At 41.2% G+C, this 16,596-nt stretch overlaps 1 protein-coding gene across 1 annotated transcript in view; it reads left to right on the forward strand.

Annotated features, from left to right (window-relative positions):
• NIPSNAP2 (nipsnap homolog 2) overlaps positions 1-16,596 on the forward strand; it is a 33,749-nt gene that overhangs the window by 12,873 nt on the left and 4,280 nt on the right. The window contains exons 2-8 of the mRNA XM_064296053.1: positions 1,399-1,538; positions 1,622-1,667; positions 4,854-4,948; positions 5,282-5,352; positions 6,459-6,599; positions 7,481-7,512; positions 15,927-16,021. Coding sequence (XP_064152123.1) covers positions 1,399-1,538; positions 1,622-1,667; positions 4,854-4,948; positions 5,282-5,352; positions 6,459-6,599; positions 7,481-7,512; positions 15,927-16,021 — 620 coding nt within the window. The remainder of the gene's footprint in view (positions 1-1,398; positions 1,539-1,621; positions 1,668-4,853; positions 4,949-5,281; positions 5,353-6,458; positions 6,600-7,480; positions 7,513-15,926; positions 16,022-16,596) is intronic.

Below are 16,596 nucleotides of genomic sequence, written 5' to 3' on the forward strand. Positions count from 1 at the left end.
AAAAAAAAACTTCCATTTTCATGTAACAACCTGGTCTTTGGAACCTAACCATGTCCAGAAATGGGGAGTGGCTGCACTGTTAATGGTTTACTGTGTGTGTGGCAGTCTCCGGTCTGTGCCTGGCTTTTTTACATAACATTCTCAATGAGTGCAGTTCTACCTCATTCTTTTCAGTGATTGCCTAGTAGTCTACTGTTTGGATATTCCGTAGTTTATTTGATTGTTGTTGTTATTGTGTGACTTAGAGTCAATTCTGACTCAGAGTGACCTACAGGACACAGTAGAACTGGCACATAGGGTTTCCTAAGCTGTAAGCTTTAAAGGGGAAGATCACCAGGTCTTTTCTCCTGTGGGTTCGTTTGACTAGTCCCTGTTAATGAATATCCAGATTGTATCAGGAAAAAACTGGAAACCAGGGTATAATGAACATTCTTGATAAATATATCAATTTTAAAACTCCATATGCATTTAGGCCTAATAATTGTGCTTGTAGTTACGTCCCACAGATCTTTATCCTTAGTCAAGTACACAAAGTTGAACGCACAAGAACGTTCAATACAGCCTGGGTTCCTGTTTTTTTTTCCGTGGTGCAGGCAATGTGTATATGCATTAACAGGGACTGGTCAGATAAGTTAGAGAATATTCAAACAATAGAATGCTATGCAATCACTGAGAAGAATGCGACAGAGCTACTGGCGTTGATAGATACTGCCACATTGCCCCGGAGGAAGCTTACACCAGTTCATATTCCTACTAGCAAGGAGTTAAACGGGTACTGAAAAATTCATGGATGATTTCATCCTTGCTTTCTGACAGCTTGTAGGTAGTAGGAGTTCAGTTATAGGAGAAAAATTAGCAAATTATTCATGTGTTAATGGAGTTTGTGTTCTGAGGTCTTTGTGTGACAGTTAAAAATCTTGATTCTAAGGTTAATTTATGTGACGGGTAAAATGATTTTTTAAAGAAAGAATTCATTTCAATTTCCCTGTTTATTTTTTTTCCTATGACCCAAATTGCTTTGGAGGAAGGAAAAACACATAGTTTAAGTTCCCAAGATAAACACAGAACTCAGTTAGGAGTACTGCAAACTACTTGTTTTATACTTTGCTCTTGTCGTTTAGCATGCGTGATATGCCAGCGGAATAAAACGGACATTTTGTGATATTTATGCCAGGTTCTGAGGTACGTAGGGTTGTTATGAGCTGGAACCAACTCGACGGCACCTAACAACAACAGCAGCATGCTGGGTTCTTTCCAGAACAGTGCCTGGACCCGGCGCTCAATGCGTGTTTGTGGACTGATGACTTTATGGAAACGGTGGACCGCATGACATCCTCTGAAGACACTGAAGCCTGCACCTCAGTGTGGACTGAAATGAATGTGTTTGTCATTCCACAGGGGAATGACGTCTTCCAGTGTCAGACCTGGGGAAGACAGCTGGTTAAAGTCTTTATTCGTCCGGAAAGTTGATCCAAGAAAAGATGCTCACTCCAACCTCCTGGCCAAAAAGGAAACGAGCAGCCTGTACAAACTACAGTGTGAGTAATAGGTGTGCTGTCTTCAGAGTTGACTCGTTTTCCCTTCGTTCATAAGTTTATCGTTGAATTTTCTTTTGTTTCAGTTCACAATGTTAAACCGGAATGCCTAGAAGCATACAACAAAATTTGGTGTGTATACTATACTATCCTTTACTTGGGGAAAAAAAAATGAGTTTGATATTGGTTGGTTCAGCTAACACTTAGCCAAAAGTGAGCTCCTCCATCCCTATGCTCAAAGCTGGAATGTTCAGAGGCTCTGAAACTGATCTCAGGGATTGATTGCCAAGGACGTTTTGGTTATAGCTCTCACACAGCTAAGTTATCACACAGGAAGTAGCACTTTAGAAGACGAATAGACTCTTAAGATTGGAAAGAACCTTGCAAGATCATCCAGCCCATCTATTCATTCCCGTTATTGAATCCTTTCTGCAGACCTTCCTAATCGCCGGAGCGTACGTTCCATCCCTGGAGAGCTCTGAGTCTTAGGAATTAGAAATAACACCCCTGGGACCTCCCTTGTCTCCAGCTCTGTTCCTGAGTAAAATGACCACATGAAAGTCCTGTATGTATTTGACCATAGCTGCCACTTCCTCCCAAGTCTTTCATTCTTTGGGGCCCAAGTCACTTGAGCTGGTCCTCCTGTGATACAAGGACTGTAACCTCTTATGGAATGTATAAGTCTGGAAACTAAAGGGAGAATTTAAGCGTATCAGTTCTTAATTAAATTAACAAAATTAGGATTTTAATAATCACTTGTAAGAAAATATAATGAAAAAGACGTTTTCACTTTTAATTTTTGCTATTCTCAGGAGACAGCAAGTGATTTCGTCACCAGAGTCAACGCCAGAACCTCCTGAAAACCAAAAACCTTTTGTGGTTTTATTGTTGTTTCGTATTTCATATCTGGAGGTGGTTCGTGAAATGCCAGATTAGCACAGAATTTCTTGTGCACCTCAGCGTGTTTCTCTTTATTGAAAAATGCCCTACAGGAGAACAGATGCTTATCTCTGAGTCTTCTCTCATAAAACTCATAAAATGAGGTTTCCCCCATTATCTTCTGTGTTCTGTTTTTATCACCTCATCTCCAGGCTTGGGTTTCTGGCTATCTGTCGCGTATTTCCATTTGGATGTCTTACTGTTGCTTCAAACTCAACATGGGGAATCACTTTCCTCTCCCAGCTTCCCTGTCTGTGGCCCTCACCAAGTTTTATTTCTTTATTTTGCTCTTTCCGTAGTTTTCAGTGATTAATTAATCACTAAGGACTCTGTGTTCTTCATTTGATGTGTATTTTGGTTCTCTTCACTTGTTTCCTTCTCCCCATCCCTGTCTAAGCCTGTCAAGCCCCATTCTCAAGTAGCCTTCTTTCTGACTTCCTGGGCTCCCAGCTGGCCCTGTGTCCCTACCCCACCCTGCAGTCCATCCCGCAAAAGCTTGTCAGATTGATCTTCTTAAGTTCTGCATTCCTCTTCATGCTCTCTCTGTTCCCTGAAGCTTTCAGCAACTCCCGGTCTCTAGCACATAAAGAGTTAACTCCTGCCTGGTTTGTGGGGACCCCTGTAATGAGGTTCTGCCCACCCCATCTAGTTTCAGGTACAAGTACTGCCTACCTTGCAACCTCCAGCAAAAGGGATTGGCTAGAAAGCTCCCTATGGCTGAGTACTGAAGAGCAGCCTCGGCTCCGTTCTCAGGCCCCTGGCCATAGCCTCGGCCCCACCTGGGTCATCTGTGCCAGCCTCCCTCCTCCACATTGGCTCCAGGTCAGGGATGTTTACCCCCTGCTTATGTCCTGTGGCAAAAAGGAGATGCCTTTCCATTTTGCTACCATACTTCCTCTTTTCCCACTCGCAGTCTCTGAATCTCATGTTGTTCCTGAACATTCATGGGTTATGCATAAGATACACTTGATACCAGGTCTTTTAAAAAGTAAATGCCACTCTTCAAAAAATATACATTGGTATGGTCATTGTACTAGCAGTTACCAGTTGCTGTCAAGTAGATTTCAACTCATGGTGACCACATGTGTGTCAGGACAGAACTGCTCCATAGGGTTTTCTGTGTCTGGCTTTTCAGCAGTGAATGGCCAGGCCCTTCTTCTAAGGTGCCTCTGGGTGGACTCGCACCTCCAACCTTTTGGTTAGCTGCTGAGTGCATTAACCCTTTGTACTACCCAGGGACTCCGTGGTCCAGATATATGGGTTTTCAGCTAGTTAGGGAGCCATTGAGAGCTTTTCTCTACTGACTATTCATAGTCAGCCTTGGCGCCCCAGCATCTGGTGGTATTCACTAGCTTAAGCTCACTCAGTGTTAGCAGAGAATTTGAATAGGTTCCATTTCTGACCCTGGACATCCTCTTGATTCCATTGTTGAATTGTTATCATACTATTTGACCATAATTGTCCTGTTTTCAGAAAGTGCAGGTTTTAGTTTTCTCTTAGTATGACACGACTGTGCCTCTTCCCTTTGCCTTTACGTGGACATTAGAATATGTACAATAGAAAGGTTTCCATGGGATCAAGCTCTGATCTGACACTTCTGTGAAACTAATAAACTCTCATGACTTGGCTTGGCCACTGCTCACGTGCAAGCAGCAGAATGAACTGGGTGGTGTGTTCAGTGTGCGATTATCGGATATGGCTCAGATCCCCTCAGCCGCTGGGATTGAGTAGAACCTCACTTGTGCATCAACCTGTATCTTTAATTTTTGATTCTTTGGTGCCCGTTGTGAGTGCTGAACGTGGAGTTGCCTCCAGACCACGTTGTGTTCTAGCTCTGTCTCCCTCCTCCTTCCTCAAGGCCAGCTTGTTCTCTGCTCCTGTTGCCTCTGCCGGCTGCTGCTGCTTCTGTTGTCTGCCCTCCAGTAAGCATTACTGTGCTCCCTTTCCATCTTACTTATTTCTTCCATTCTCATTTTTCCCGTTCTTCGTATCTTTGAAACCAACAGAACTTAGCTTTTATAAACATCACCATTCTGAAGTACTTCCTTTTTTTTTTTTTTACTGAAATGGCAAATAGCAGACCCAAAGCTCCTGGAATCTTGGGACCTTTGAGTCTTCTTAATCATTTTTATCACTGTTTATACTTAAGTTGCTTACAACTGCTCTAGATAGTTGGGGTATTAGAACTCTAAGCCTCTGATAAGTATAACAGAACTCAGCTAAAGAGTTAATTATACACCTCGTTTCATCATAGATCTATTCTGAGGTCAGCTGCCAGAGTGCAGAGTAGGTGGCCTTTTCCTAACACCAACCACACGTCGTCTATGGAGTCAAATGTTTCTGGTTGTTTAATCAGTGTTGCTGTTTCTTCTCTTTAAGTCAAGAGATGTTGCCAAAGATTCACGAAGATAAACATTACCCTTGTACTTTGGTGGGGACTTGGAACACATGGTATGGCGAGCAGGATCAAGCTGGTAGGAAGCAGAAGTCTTTGGAATAAACACTTGTCCCTTAAACCTTCATTGTAACTGCTTAAGTAGTTTTCTGATTTAATGCTAATTATTATCATCAAAGCTTTCCAAGCCTCAGTATAATGTTACGGTTAAAGTAGTTCTGTCATAATTCATGGCAAAAATTACTTTTTTCATTGTTTGAACCTGTTATTGAAGCTTTATGGTGTAATTCATAGGCTGGCACATGGCCCGTTATAGTTTCGTACTGTTAGCATTATGTGTACCTTAAGTACCTTCAACGTTTAAGAGTATCATGAAACTCTAATGTGTATTATCTTTTAAAATGTATTTCAGTTCACCTCTGGAGGTATGAAGGAGGCTATCCAGCCCTCACAGAGGTGATGAATAAACTCAAAGGAAATCAGGTAATGATTTTGAAAAACGTTTACGTCTTCAGACCAGTGAATTAGTATACGTCAGTATAGAATGGCCGCGTGAGTCAGAATCCACTCGATGGCAATGAGGTATGAGTGGTATAAAATTAAATGACTGTTTTCTGTCACCAGTTTTTGTTTAAAATTTTTTTTCTAAAATTTCTATTCTGAGAACTCTTGAACTTGCATTGAAACAAAGTATGGTAGCCAGTCGTAAGTATATTAAAATTACAGTTCTTACTGTAAAAGTAAGCTGTACTTTGAAACTAATAAGCTGGTACTTTGAAACTGGTAAGTCAGTGCAGTAGACACGGTCAGCCTGGCTGGATCATCTAGCAAGACTTGTCAACCACATTTTTTTTTTTTTTTTTTTTAAACCTTGGTCTGACTTTGCTGTCCCACCCCTCACTTTGCTAATAAATGCCTGAAATAGAGAGGATATTCACATTCAAGGCATATGTCATTAGGGAGAAAATTTTTGTATAGATTCCTAGTGCAAATGTAAATGGCTTTTGGACTCTCTGCTATTTGTAGCGTCCCTGTCACCTCTGTTCACGTGCTGTCAGGCTCTGTTAGGAGAATCTAAAAACACAGGAAATTAAATTTGTTTAAACTGTCATTTAAGTAATTACATTTAGGGTAACCACATGGTTTGTCCCCCTAACCCTGGACACTTGAGAGTGAAAGGGGATGCTGTTAATCATTATGTTGGTTCAACAGATGTAAACAGGGACTGCCCCAGATCAACTAGGACTGTCCCAAGTCAACGGGGACCTGTCGATTTACCCTAGTTATGATAGGGAGGCCCTGGGTGGTGCAGTTAACGCACTCAGCTGCTAACTGAAAAGTTGGCTGTTCAGGACCACCCAGAGGTACCTCAGAAGAAAGACCTGATGATACGCTTCCAGAACTCCACCATCGAAAACCCTGTGGAGCACACGTGGGCGCACCATGACTTGGACTCAGCTCCCCAGCACCTGCTTATTCACGATAGTATTCTTTTATATCCTGTACAACCAACAGTAATATAAATGTTACTAAAGTGGGCTTTTATATAAGCATCAGAAGACTTCACGAGCACATTTTTTCACCCAAAGGAATTCGCGCAATTCCGTAAGGCCAGAAGCGACATGCTGCTCTCTAGGAAGAATCAGCTGCTACTGGAGTTCAGTTTCTGGAATGATCCTCTCCCACGGTCAGGACCTAATATATATGAACTCAGGTCTTACCAACTCCGGGTAAGTACTGAAATACGAGGTAAATGTCCTCTCTTTTCCATGAAGAAGCGTGAGCCACCCACTAATACTGATGACAAAACCCAAGTTCTGTAGTGTAGGGTTAGCATTATATTTCGATTTGCCTTCTTTCCTCCCTTCCAGTCCTTCTCCTCTTAGTCACTTTTTTATTTTTTCTTATTTTCTTTCTCCTTCTCTTCTGCTAAGCTCTTATGGTTTTTTATAGTCTGATACATATTGTTCAGTACTTGATATTTTTCCATATAGCATTTCTCTTTTTAAGAGGAAAGATCTAAAATGCAGGACTGGTTACAACATAGCATCTGTTGTAGTCCAAGTAGAACAACTAATAAATGTTGCAACTGCTATACAAATTAAAGAGCACAGTAAGAGTAAAAAGGGAATAATATTTTGTAACACTTTCAAGATGTTGCCCTACTAAGTAATGACTAGAAAGAGCTCAATCCCAGATAGCAGCATTGTTAAATAATCGTCAGTAGATCTCAGTGGTGTTTTTACTGGAAAAAATGGAACAACATCTCTGTTAATTTTACTTCAATTTTTCATTTATTTCCCAGTCAAGTCTGAATAGGTGTGCACAACTTAGTTATGACTCAATACTTCTGAAGGATGGTGTAATTGATCTGCTAATGATAAATGGATGACTTACTCTTATACTATGTATGTGTTGTCCTCTGTACCAAGCTGTAGAACTTATTCCCAGCATGTGATAGGTATAAACACAGTGAATAATAATAATTTGTTTCTCACATTATTAAAAGTTGAGTTTTACATGAGTTTTTTCTCACTTGATGTTTTTTTACACTGCTGCTTACATATTTCTTCACAAGAAGCTCACAAACCAAATCCAAATCTCTTTACAGCCCGGAACCATGATTGAATGGGCCAATTACTGGTGAGTATTACAGAATGGTGAGTTTATAAATCTTATTAACAGATTATTTTACACCATCATATTAATTTTAGAGGTAAAATCTGGGAATAATGCCATGACCTGACACCAGACTATTGTTTTTGTTTAGTGTTTTATTATGAGAATTTTTAAACAGGTACAAAACGAGAGAGACTAATATAGTGAACCCCTCCTCCTACACCCATTATTTACCTTCAGTGATTATCAACACATGGCCAGTCTCATTTTAGCTGTTGCTCCCCACATCTAGATTATTTGGAAGCAGTTCTCAGACATACCATTTCATGCATAAATATTTTGGTAAATATCTCTAAAAGTTAAAGTCTCTATTTTTTAAAAAAACACATTATAGCTTAAGGCTATTTCATGTGCTTCTTGAATATTATCCTTTCTGAAACATGCTTTTGTTATATCTACAAAGCACTTTGGTACAGTTGCTTCACTTCCTTCTTAGTTTGAGTAGCAGAATACCAGTGTTTCCCAAGTTGATTTATAGATTCAGAATCCCAGCAGGATCTCAGCAGGCTTTGGAAATGCAAAGGACCCGAAATAGCAAAACCATCTTGAAAAAAAACGAACAAAGTTGGAGGGCTTAGAGTTCCCAATTTCAAAACTTACTACAAAACTAGCATAATCAAGACAGTGGTACTGGCTTAAGGACAAACATACAGAGCAGTGGCATAGAATTGGAAATCCAGAAATAAACCCTTAAATTTACAGTCAGGTGATTTTTTGACAAAGGTGCCAAGGCACTTCAATGGAGAAAAGATAGTCCTTTCAACAAAGGGTGCTGGAACAACTAGATATGCTGGCAAAAAAATGAATTTAGACTCCTAGCTCAGATCATACACAAAAATTAATTTAGAATAAATCATACACCTAAGTATAAAACCTAAACAATGAAACTTTTATAGGAAATCATAGGAGAAAATCTTTGTGTTTTTGTGTTAGGCAAAGAGTTCTTAGATAAATCACCAAAAGTACTATCCACGTGAGGAAAAAAATTGATAAATTAGAATTCTTCAGAGAACATCATTTAAGTGGACAAGCCACAGAATGCAAGTCTTGGATAAAAATTTAATAAGAACCTGTATCCAGAATCTATAAGAACTCTCACAACTGAATAAGAATAAAACAAATAACCTAATTTTTTAAATGAGCAAAGGATTAGAATAGATTTTCACGGAAGAAGCTACATGAATGTCTAATAAGCACAGGAAAAAATGCTCAACATAGTGAATTCAAAGTAAAACCACAATGAGATACCACTTCACACCCACTAATGTGGCTATAATCATAAAAATGGATAATAACAAGTGTTGGCGAGGATGTGGAGAAATTAGAAGCCGCGTACACTGGTGATGGGATTGTAAAGTGGTACAGCTACTTCGGAACAATTTGGCAGCTTCTCAAAATGTTAAACTTGGAGCTGCACTATGACCCATCGATTCTACTCCTAGATATATATCAAAGAAAAATGAAAACATGTCTGCACATAAATTGTACACAAAGTGTACAATGTTCATGGAAACATAATAGCCAAAAGGTGGAAACAACCCATACATCATCAGCAGGCACATGGATAAACAAAATGTAGTACATACATATAATGGAATATTTTTCAGCCATAAAGAGAAATGAAGTTCTGATACATGCTGTGATATTGATGAACCTTGAAAACATGCCAAGTGAAATAATTCAGACATAAAAGGACAGATATTATGTGATCCCACTTATATGAAATATATTAATGGTAAAACACAAAAAGCATGCTCATTACTATTAGGAAAAAAAACTGGCTTTCACCATTATGTTCTAATATTGTTTTTAGAAGTTTTGACTTTTATAATAAGAGGAAAAAAAAAAGGTATAACAATACAAAGCCTCAATAATTAATAAGGATACAAAAGTAGATTACTGAATGCAAAATGGTGGAATAGGAAGCTTTACAGGTTGGTCCCTCTACCAAAACAACAGTTGAACTAGAAAGAGAAATTAGAATCAACCATTTTAGAACTCTGAAATCTGGTCAGACTCATAAACCGATTGGAAGAGTGTCTCATGAAGGCAGAGGCTTCTCATCATTCCTGGGTGAGTCATGTGCACCACCCGGCTACCATCCCTCGTTCCTCAGCCTCTCCACAGTGATGGAGACAGCAGCTGCATTCCTGGAGGAGCTGGCTGGTGCCTGGGCAGGTGGTGGGGACCTTGTCCTCTAAGGATTTGGGGTTGCACGTTTGGGTTGGTCTGACAGTGACCTAAGGGGCTGGTGCAGAGAATTGCCTCAGATTTGCCTCCCTTGCCACAGAGCAGCATCTCCCAGCGGTGGCAGAGCTTAAAGGTCCAACATGTCTTTCTTTGAGGAGAGGGGATGGAATCTGTCAGGCCACTGACTGACTGCAGAGATAACAAAACTTTTCTGACCACACACAAATAGAATACATACTTTGCAAAAATAGTTTGGGAAAAGGCACTAAAACAAATGACTGCAATCTTCATGAAGTAACAGCACCAGTCCCTGAGGAGTGGGAGAATCAGATTTCCAGAGCTACCACATCATGATACCAAGAATGCCCAGTTCTCAACAAAAGATTACAAGACATACAAAGGAACAGAAAAGTATGCTCATTCACAGGAAATAAAGAATTTCACAGAAACCATCCCCAAGGAATCCTAGACTTTGGAATTACTAGTCAAAGATGTTAAATCATCTGTCTTAAATATGTTAAGTGAGCTAAAGAAAACCGTGGACAAAGAACTTAAAATTAAGAAAATAATGCATAAACAAAATGAGAATATTAATAAAGAGATATAAAAATGAGCCAGATGCATTCTGGAACTGGAATGTACAATAACTGAAATGAAAATTTCACTAGAGGGGCTCAACAACAGATTAGAATAGACAGAAGAAGAGATCAGTGGACTTGAAAAATAAGGCAATTGAAATTATCAAGTCTAAGGAGCAGAAAGAAAAATGAATGAAGAAAAATAAACAGCGTGAGAGGCTTGTGGGCCACCATCGAATGTACCAACACGTGTATCATAAGAGCCCCAGAAGAAGAGAGAAAGGGGCAGAAAAAATATTTGAAGACATAATGATGGAAAACTCCCCAAATCTGATGACAGAGTGAATATACGCACCCAAGAATTAAGATAAACTCTGAACAGGGTAAACACAAAGATATCCACACCAAAAGGCATTATAGCCAAATTGTCAGAAACCAAGGACAAAGAATCTTGAAGCAGCAGGAGAGACACTATATCATCATATGCGAGGGATTCGCAATAAGATTAACAGCTGATTTCTCATCAGAAACCAAGGAGGCCAGAAAGCAGTGAAGTAGCATTTAAAGTGTGGAAACAAAAAACTGTCAACCAAAAATTCTTTATCTGGCAAACCTGTCCTTCAAGAATGAAGAACATGGAGGAACCTGGAAGGGATTATGCTGAGTCAAATTAGTCAGTTGCAAAAGAACAAATATTGTATAAGACCACTATTATAAGAACTCGAGAAATAGTTTAAACAGAAGAAAACATTCTTTTGTGGTTACGAGAGGAGGGAGGGAGGAAAGGTGGGAGAGGGGTATTCACTAATTAGATGGTAGATAAGAACTACTTTAGGTGAAGGGAGAGACAGCACACAATACAGAGGAGGTCAGCACAACTGGACGAAACCAAAAGCAAAGAAGTTTCCTGAATAAACTGAATGCTTTGAAGGCCAGTGTAGCAGGGGCAGGGGTTTGGGGACCATGATTTCAGGGGACATCTAAGTCAATTGGCATAATAAAATCTATTAAGAAAACATTCTGGATCTCACTTTGAAGAGAGGCGTTTGGGTTCTTAAACGCTAACAAGCAGCCATCTAAGATGCATCAATTAGTCTCAGCCCACCTGAATCAAAGAAGAATGAAGAACACCAAGGACGCAAGGTAATTACGAGCTCAAGAGACAGAAAGGGCCACATGAACCAGAGATTACATCATCCTGAGACCAGAAGAACTAGATGGCGTCCGGCTACAACCGATGACTTCCCTAACAGGGAACACAACAGAGGACCCCTGAGGGTGCAGGAGAGCAATGGGATGCAGACCCCAAATTCTCATAAAAAGACCAGGCTTAATGGTCTGAATGACACTGGAAGGACCCTGGTGGTCATGGCTCGCAAACCTTCTGTTGGCCCAGGACAGGAACCATTCCCGAAGTCAACTCTTCAGGCATGGCTTGGACTGGTGAGTGAGCTTCTTGAATCAGGTGGACAATTGAGACTATGTTGGCATCTCCTGCCTGGAGGGGAGATGAGAGGGTAGAGGGGCTTAGAAGCTGATGAAATTGACACGAAAAGAGAGAGTGGAGGGAGAGCGGGCTGTCTCATTAGGGGGAGAGTAATTGGGAGTATGTAGCAAGGTGTATATAAGTTTTTATGTGAGAGACTGACTTGATTTGTAAACTTTCAGTTAAAGCACAATAAAAATTAAAAAAAAGAATGAAGGAGAAATGAAAGTGCTCCCAGACGAAAGCTGAGAGAGTTCATTATTACTAGACCTGCCCTACAAAAAATGCTAAAGCTGAGATTCATGACCCAGCCAAACTGACACATAACCTTAACCGTCATACCTATATGTGAAAAATGGCTTAAAGATAACAGCCGCCTAAAAAAAATAATAATAATAATAATAAAAAATAAAACTATGCGTGCCCCGGGATAATCTTTAAACCTTAAACCAAAAACACCCCCTGAAGTCTTCTTAAAACCAAACAGTAGTTTAGTTTAACTAGTAAAATGTCTGCCTTAAGCATTACGCTCTATTAACTATTTATATGGGATCAAAGTGACAACAGCAGCTCAAAAGATTAGATAGGAACCTTAGGGGGACAGTGATTTTATGTTAATGGGGGAGGAACAACTCAGAAAAAGGGCGAGAATGGTTATACAACTCAGAGAATGTAATCAATGTCACTGGATTGTACTTGTAGAAAATGTTAAATTGGTGTATGTTTTGCTGTGTATAGTCTCAACAACAACAAAATAAATAAAATTAAAAAATAAAAGACATATGGATTAAAAAAGCATTAACAAAAAGAATATAGGCCATTGGGCAGCTGAAGTCAGTGCCTGGGGTAGGACTGCTCAGAGGGGTTGTTATTATTACCAGCATTGTCTCAAGGATAGATTATTCAATAAATAGGATACAATGCTTGGAGGGCGAGTGGAAAGAAAACAAACCAAAATGATACTTAGGTTTCCAACTAGTCAGATTGTTGGCGCTCTTCTCTTTTACCCAGTCATCAAACTTTCTGTAATACGGTATTTCTTTGATAGTTACAAATATTTTTTTAATCTTGAAACATTAGGTTTATATCGTAGTCCATTTTCTTAAAAATAATTTGAAATGACTATAAAAATGTATCTAATTTAACAAAAGATTTTGAACATAACTTCTCCTTTGGAAATTTTTAACACATCTATGTTTTAGTTCCCTCCACCCTGTCCCTTTGGTGTCTTTGTATACCTTTGAGGTAGTTATGCTAACTGTTATTTATTTATTTTTTTGGAAACTTGCTGTTTTTATCTCTTAAGCTGGCATTTCATAAAGTTACTGTCCTGCAGAGAGGGAGGCAGTGTGGTTCCGAGGAGATGCCTGGGGCCTGAGCTGCTTGACAGCTCTGACCCTTGGCCTCTGTATCTTTAAATGAGAACCTGTGAGTTTTACTTACTTTTCAGCTTATATATGTTCTTCGTTTTTGGTTATAAAATTTCTTCCCTTGGGCTAGGTAATTTCTCAGATTTTTTTTTTTCCAGGTCCAAAAACTGTTCTGTGATTTTTACTTCTAGTGAATCTTTTCTTAGATTATCAAAGTCTAAAAATGCAAGTTTGAATTTCTTTTAATTTGCAAACTAAGAAATGCGTATGTGATTGTGTACTAGTTGGATTTTTGCCTTAAGACTTCATCATGGAATCCAGAAGGAGACATCAGGGTTATTCTTCAGTTCTTTTCACAATTATTTGTGAAGCTAGTTCAGCATTCAATTTATATTTTGGCACATAGGTGACTTTAAGATGGTGATCTCCTCTTCGGTACATGCTTCTGATTATTACCAGGCTACGGCAAGTATGTTTTCTTTGCCTACTTTATCTGAATTAGAAGAATTCAGAATGAAATGAATAATCCTGAATATTTATTGCTATCAATGAAGGACTTTTTTTTCCCTTCTGAGTTACCGTGCACATTAAAGTGATTTGTTTTAATTTCAGTAATTAGCCAATCCGATTTGTAGTGTTTGTGAAAGTACTGGTCACTTAATTCTAAATGTAAGGTTAAAAAATTCCGTATTATTTGTGGGTAACCCCAGGGTAGCAATAGCAAGAGCTCCTTCCTCCCCCCCACAGGAAGTGGAAAGCTGGGGTCACCCTCTTGGTGTTGAGCGTGACTTGTGGAGACTGGCTTCGTCACTCACACAGCAGCTTGCCCTTGCTCTCATTCTGCACACCCCTGTGAGATGTTCTAGCTCAGTTCCTGTGAAATTTGCTCCCAAGGAGAGAATGTGCTGGTCAAGCCACTCAGGCACCTTGTCTCCTGAGAGTTATGTCTCTCACCGTAGATACTAGCAGATTGGTATTTTCATTCCTATGTCTCCATCTCTTTTAAATGAGTTAGAGTGAATCATCTTCCCAAGTCCTGTCAACTCCAGGGCACCGATGAGGTTTAGGCTTCAGGCCAGAGCCTGGGCATTATTGATACATAGTCATTGGAGAATCCATGGTGTGGAGTCTTGAGAGATTCCAGGCGAACTTCTCCTGGTGACTCCTCACATCCCTTGGGGCCCCTTCCTCCTGGTGACCTTCCTGCATCACTTAGAGCCCCTCCTTCTCCTGGTGACCTCCCTGTGTCACTTAGAGCCCTTCCTTCTCCTGGTGACCTCCCCATGTCACTTAGAGCCCATCCTCCTGGTGACCTCCCCACATCACTTCGACCCCCTCCTTCTCCTGGTGACCTCCCCTTGTCACTTAGAGCCCCCCCTTCTCCTGGTGACCTTCCTGCATCATTTGAAGCCCCTCCTTCTCCTGGTGACCTCCCCATGTCACTTAGAGCCCCTCCTTCTCCTGGTGACCTTCCTGCATCACTTAGAGCCCCTCCTTCTCCTGGCAACCTCTCCTTGTCACTTAGAGCCTCTCCTTTTCCTGGTGACCTTCCCACATCATTTAAAGCCCTTCCTCCCGGTGACCTCCCCATGTCACTTAGAGCCCCTCCTGGTGACTTCCACATGTCACTTAGAGCCCCTCCTTCTCCTGGTGAGCTCCCCTTGTCCCTTAGAGCCCCTCCTGGTGACTTCCCCATGTCACTTAGAGCCTCTCCTTCTCCTGGTGACTTCCCCGTGTCACTTAGAGCCCCTCCTCCTGGTGACCTCCCCTCGTCACTTGAGCCCCTCTTTCATTTTCACCTTTGAGTCTAGACAGCTGCCTTAGAAATACAAACACCCGTGAGCATTTTTAGGAATTCAGATGCATCACTACATACAGAGAAGTACCTGGTGCAGGTATGGAAGAAGGCCTTGAAATGAAACAGCTGGTACCTTTTGCAGTAGGGAAACCTTACAAAGGAAAGTTTAAGATATGCCAGGTTTTAAGCAATTTAATCACAATTTATCTTACATGCTTTCTTCCACACAGTGCATAATGAATGCCGTTTGGTACTCATTTTCCAGAATGTTTTATTCTGGTAAGGGAAAAAGTAAAAACCAAAAAAAGCCCCAAGAGGCAGCTTCCGTTGTCCTATTGTGGGCACACTGCCTGGGAGCTGCACCTTCGTGGCTTCCATACAACGCTCAAGAGGTTACAGAACCCTCCTCGCATTCAGAGAGCACATGTGTTTCCTCAGGTGCTCCCTGTCTGGCAGCTTTGAAGGCATACCCCTTTCCCCTTTGGGTTTAGCCCCACTCTTCCAGGGTGGTCCCATTTCCCTCTGATACCAGTCAGTACCTGTGGCATCTTGGGTGTTCTGGTGTCCAGGTTCCTCCCTCACTTCTCTCAAAGAGTGCTCCGGGAGAAGCAGTTGTTAGGTTGGCTGGCCCATCCTCTGACGTTTTTTTCCCTTGTGGTTTTCACGTTAGGGTAGGAATCCACAGCGCAACCATCACACATGTATCTTCACGCTGGTGTTTTAATTCATAGTACTTACCCTTAATGACTGCTCACATCTCATTAAAATGATAAATATAGCTACAGAGAGGTACACGTATGTTTTACAAAGATTAAAATACCTCTGCTTGCATTGGATTATTAAAAATGCAGTTAGACTTCATTCTGGGTGGCTTGCCCTGACTGGGGAGGAAATTCCACCTACTGGCTCTTTTTAAGATACCTAATTCAGTAACCGCGTGTGTTCTTCTCTTCCAGGGCTCGTGGGATTCGCTTCCGGCAAGCGAGCAATGAAGCTGTGGGAGGGTTCTTCTCTCAGATTGGGCAGCTCTATATGGTGCATCATCTGTGGGGTATGTATTTTTTCCTTTTCTTTTTGAGTTGCTGGGATTTAAGCGTTCATTACGAGGTAGATTGTCAAACGCTGCAGCAGATTCAGTCACAGGTGGAGGTTAAGTGTTGGGCTATCTAGAACCAAAGAGACCAACAGTGAAAGGGGCATAGACTCAACGGCCCATGGGTGAGATGATAGTGAGAGCAGGGGTAATGGGGAAAGGGAAGGAGAGAGGTGGAGGAGGCAGCCATGGGGAAGAGAGGTGAAAGCCACTGAGTGCCCTTCCCAGAGTGGTTCCAACTCCTTTTTAGCCCTACTTCCCATGATCCCTCAAGGGCCTTCCTGCGCCTTACCACAGGAGAAAGTACACATACACGCACACACATGCACACTCGCGCACGCACGCTCACGCACACATGCACACAGTCCACCCTCCCGCCTGCCTGCCTTGGTGTCAGTGGCTTTGTCTTCTTGGAAGGCCCTTCCCCTTTTGCCTTTTCTATTTTCTGCCCCCACCCACTTCCGTTTGGCACCCGCCCCTCAGTGAACTTCCCACTCCTTCTGAGCCACCAGAGCTCCGTGTTGTACTGGTTT

The sequence above is a fragment of the Loxodonta africana genome, chromosome 12, assembly GCF_030014295.1.
Source record: "Loxodonta africana isolate mLoxAfr1 chromosome 12, mLoxAfr1.hap2, whole genome shotgun sequence".
In the NCBI taxonomy this organism is placed as follows: domain Eukaryota; kingdom Metazoa; phylum Chordata; class Mammalia; order Proboscidea; family Elephantidae; genus Loxodonta; species Loxodonta africana.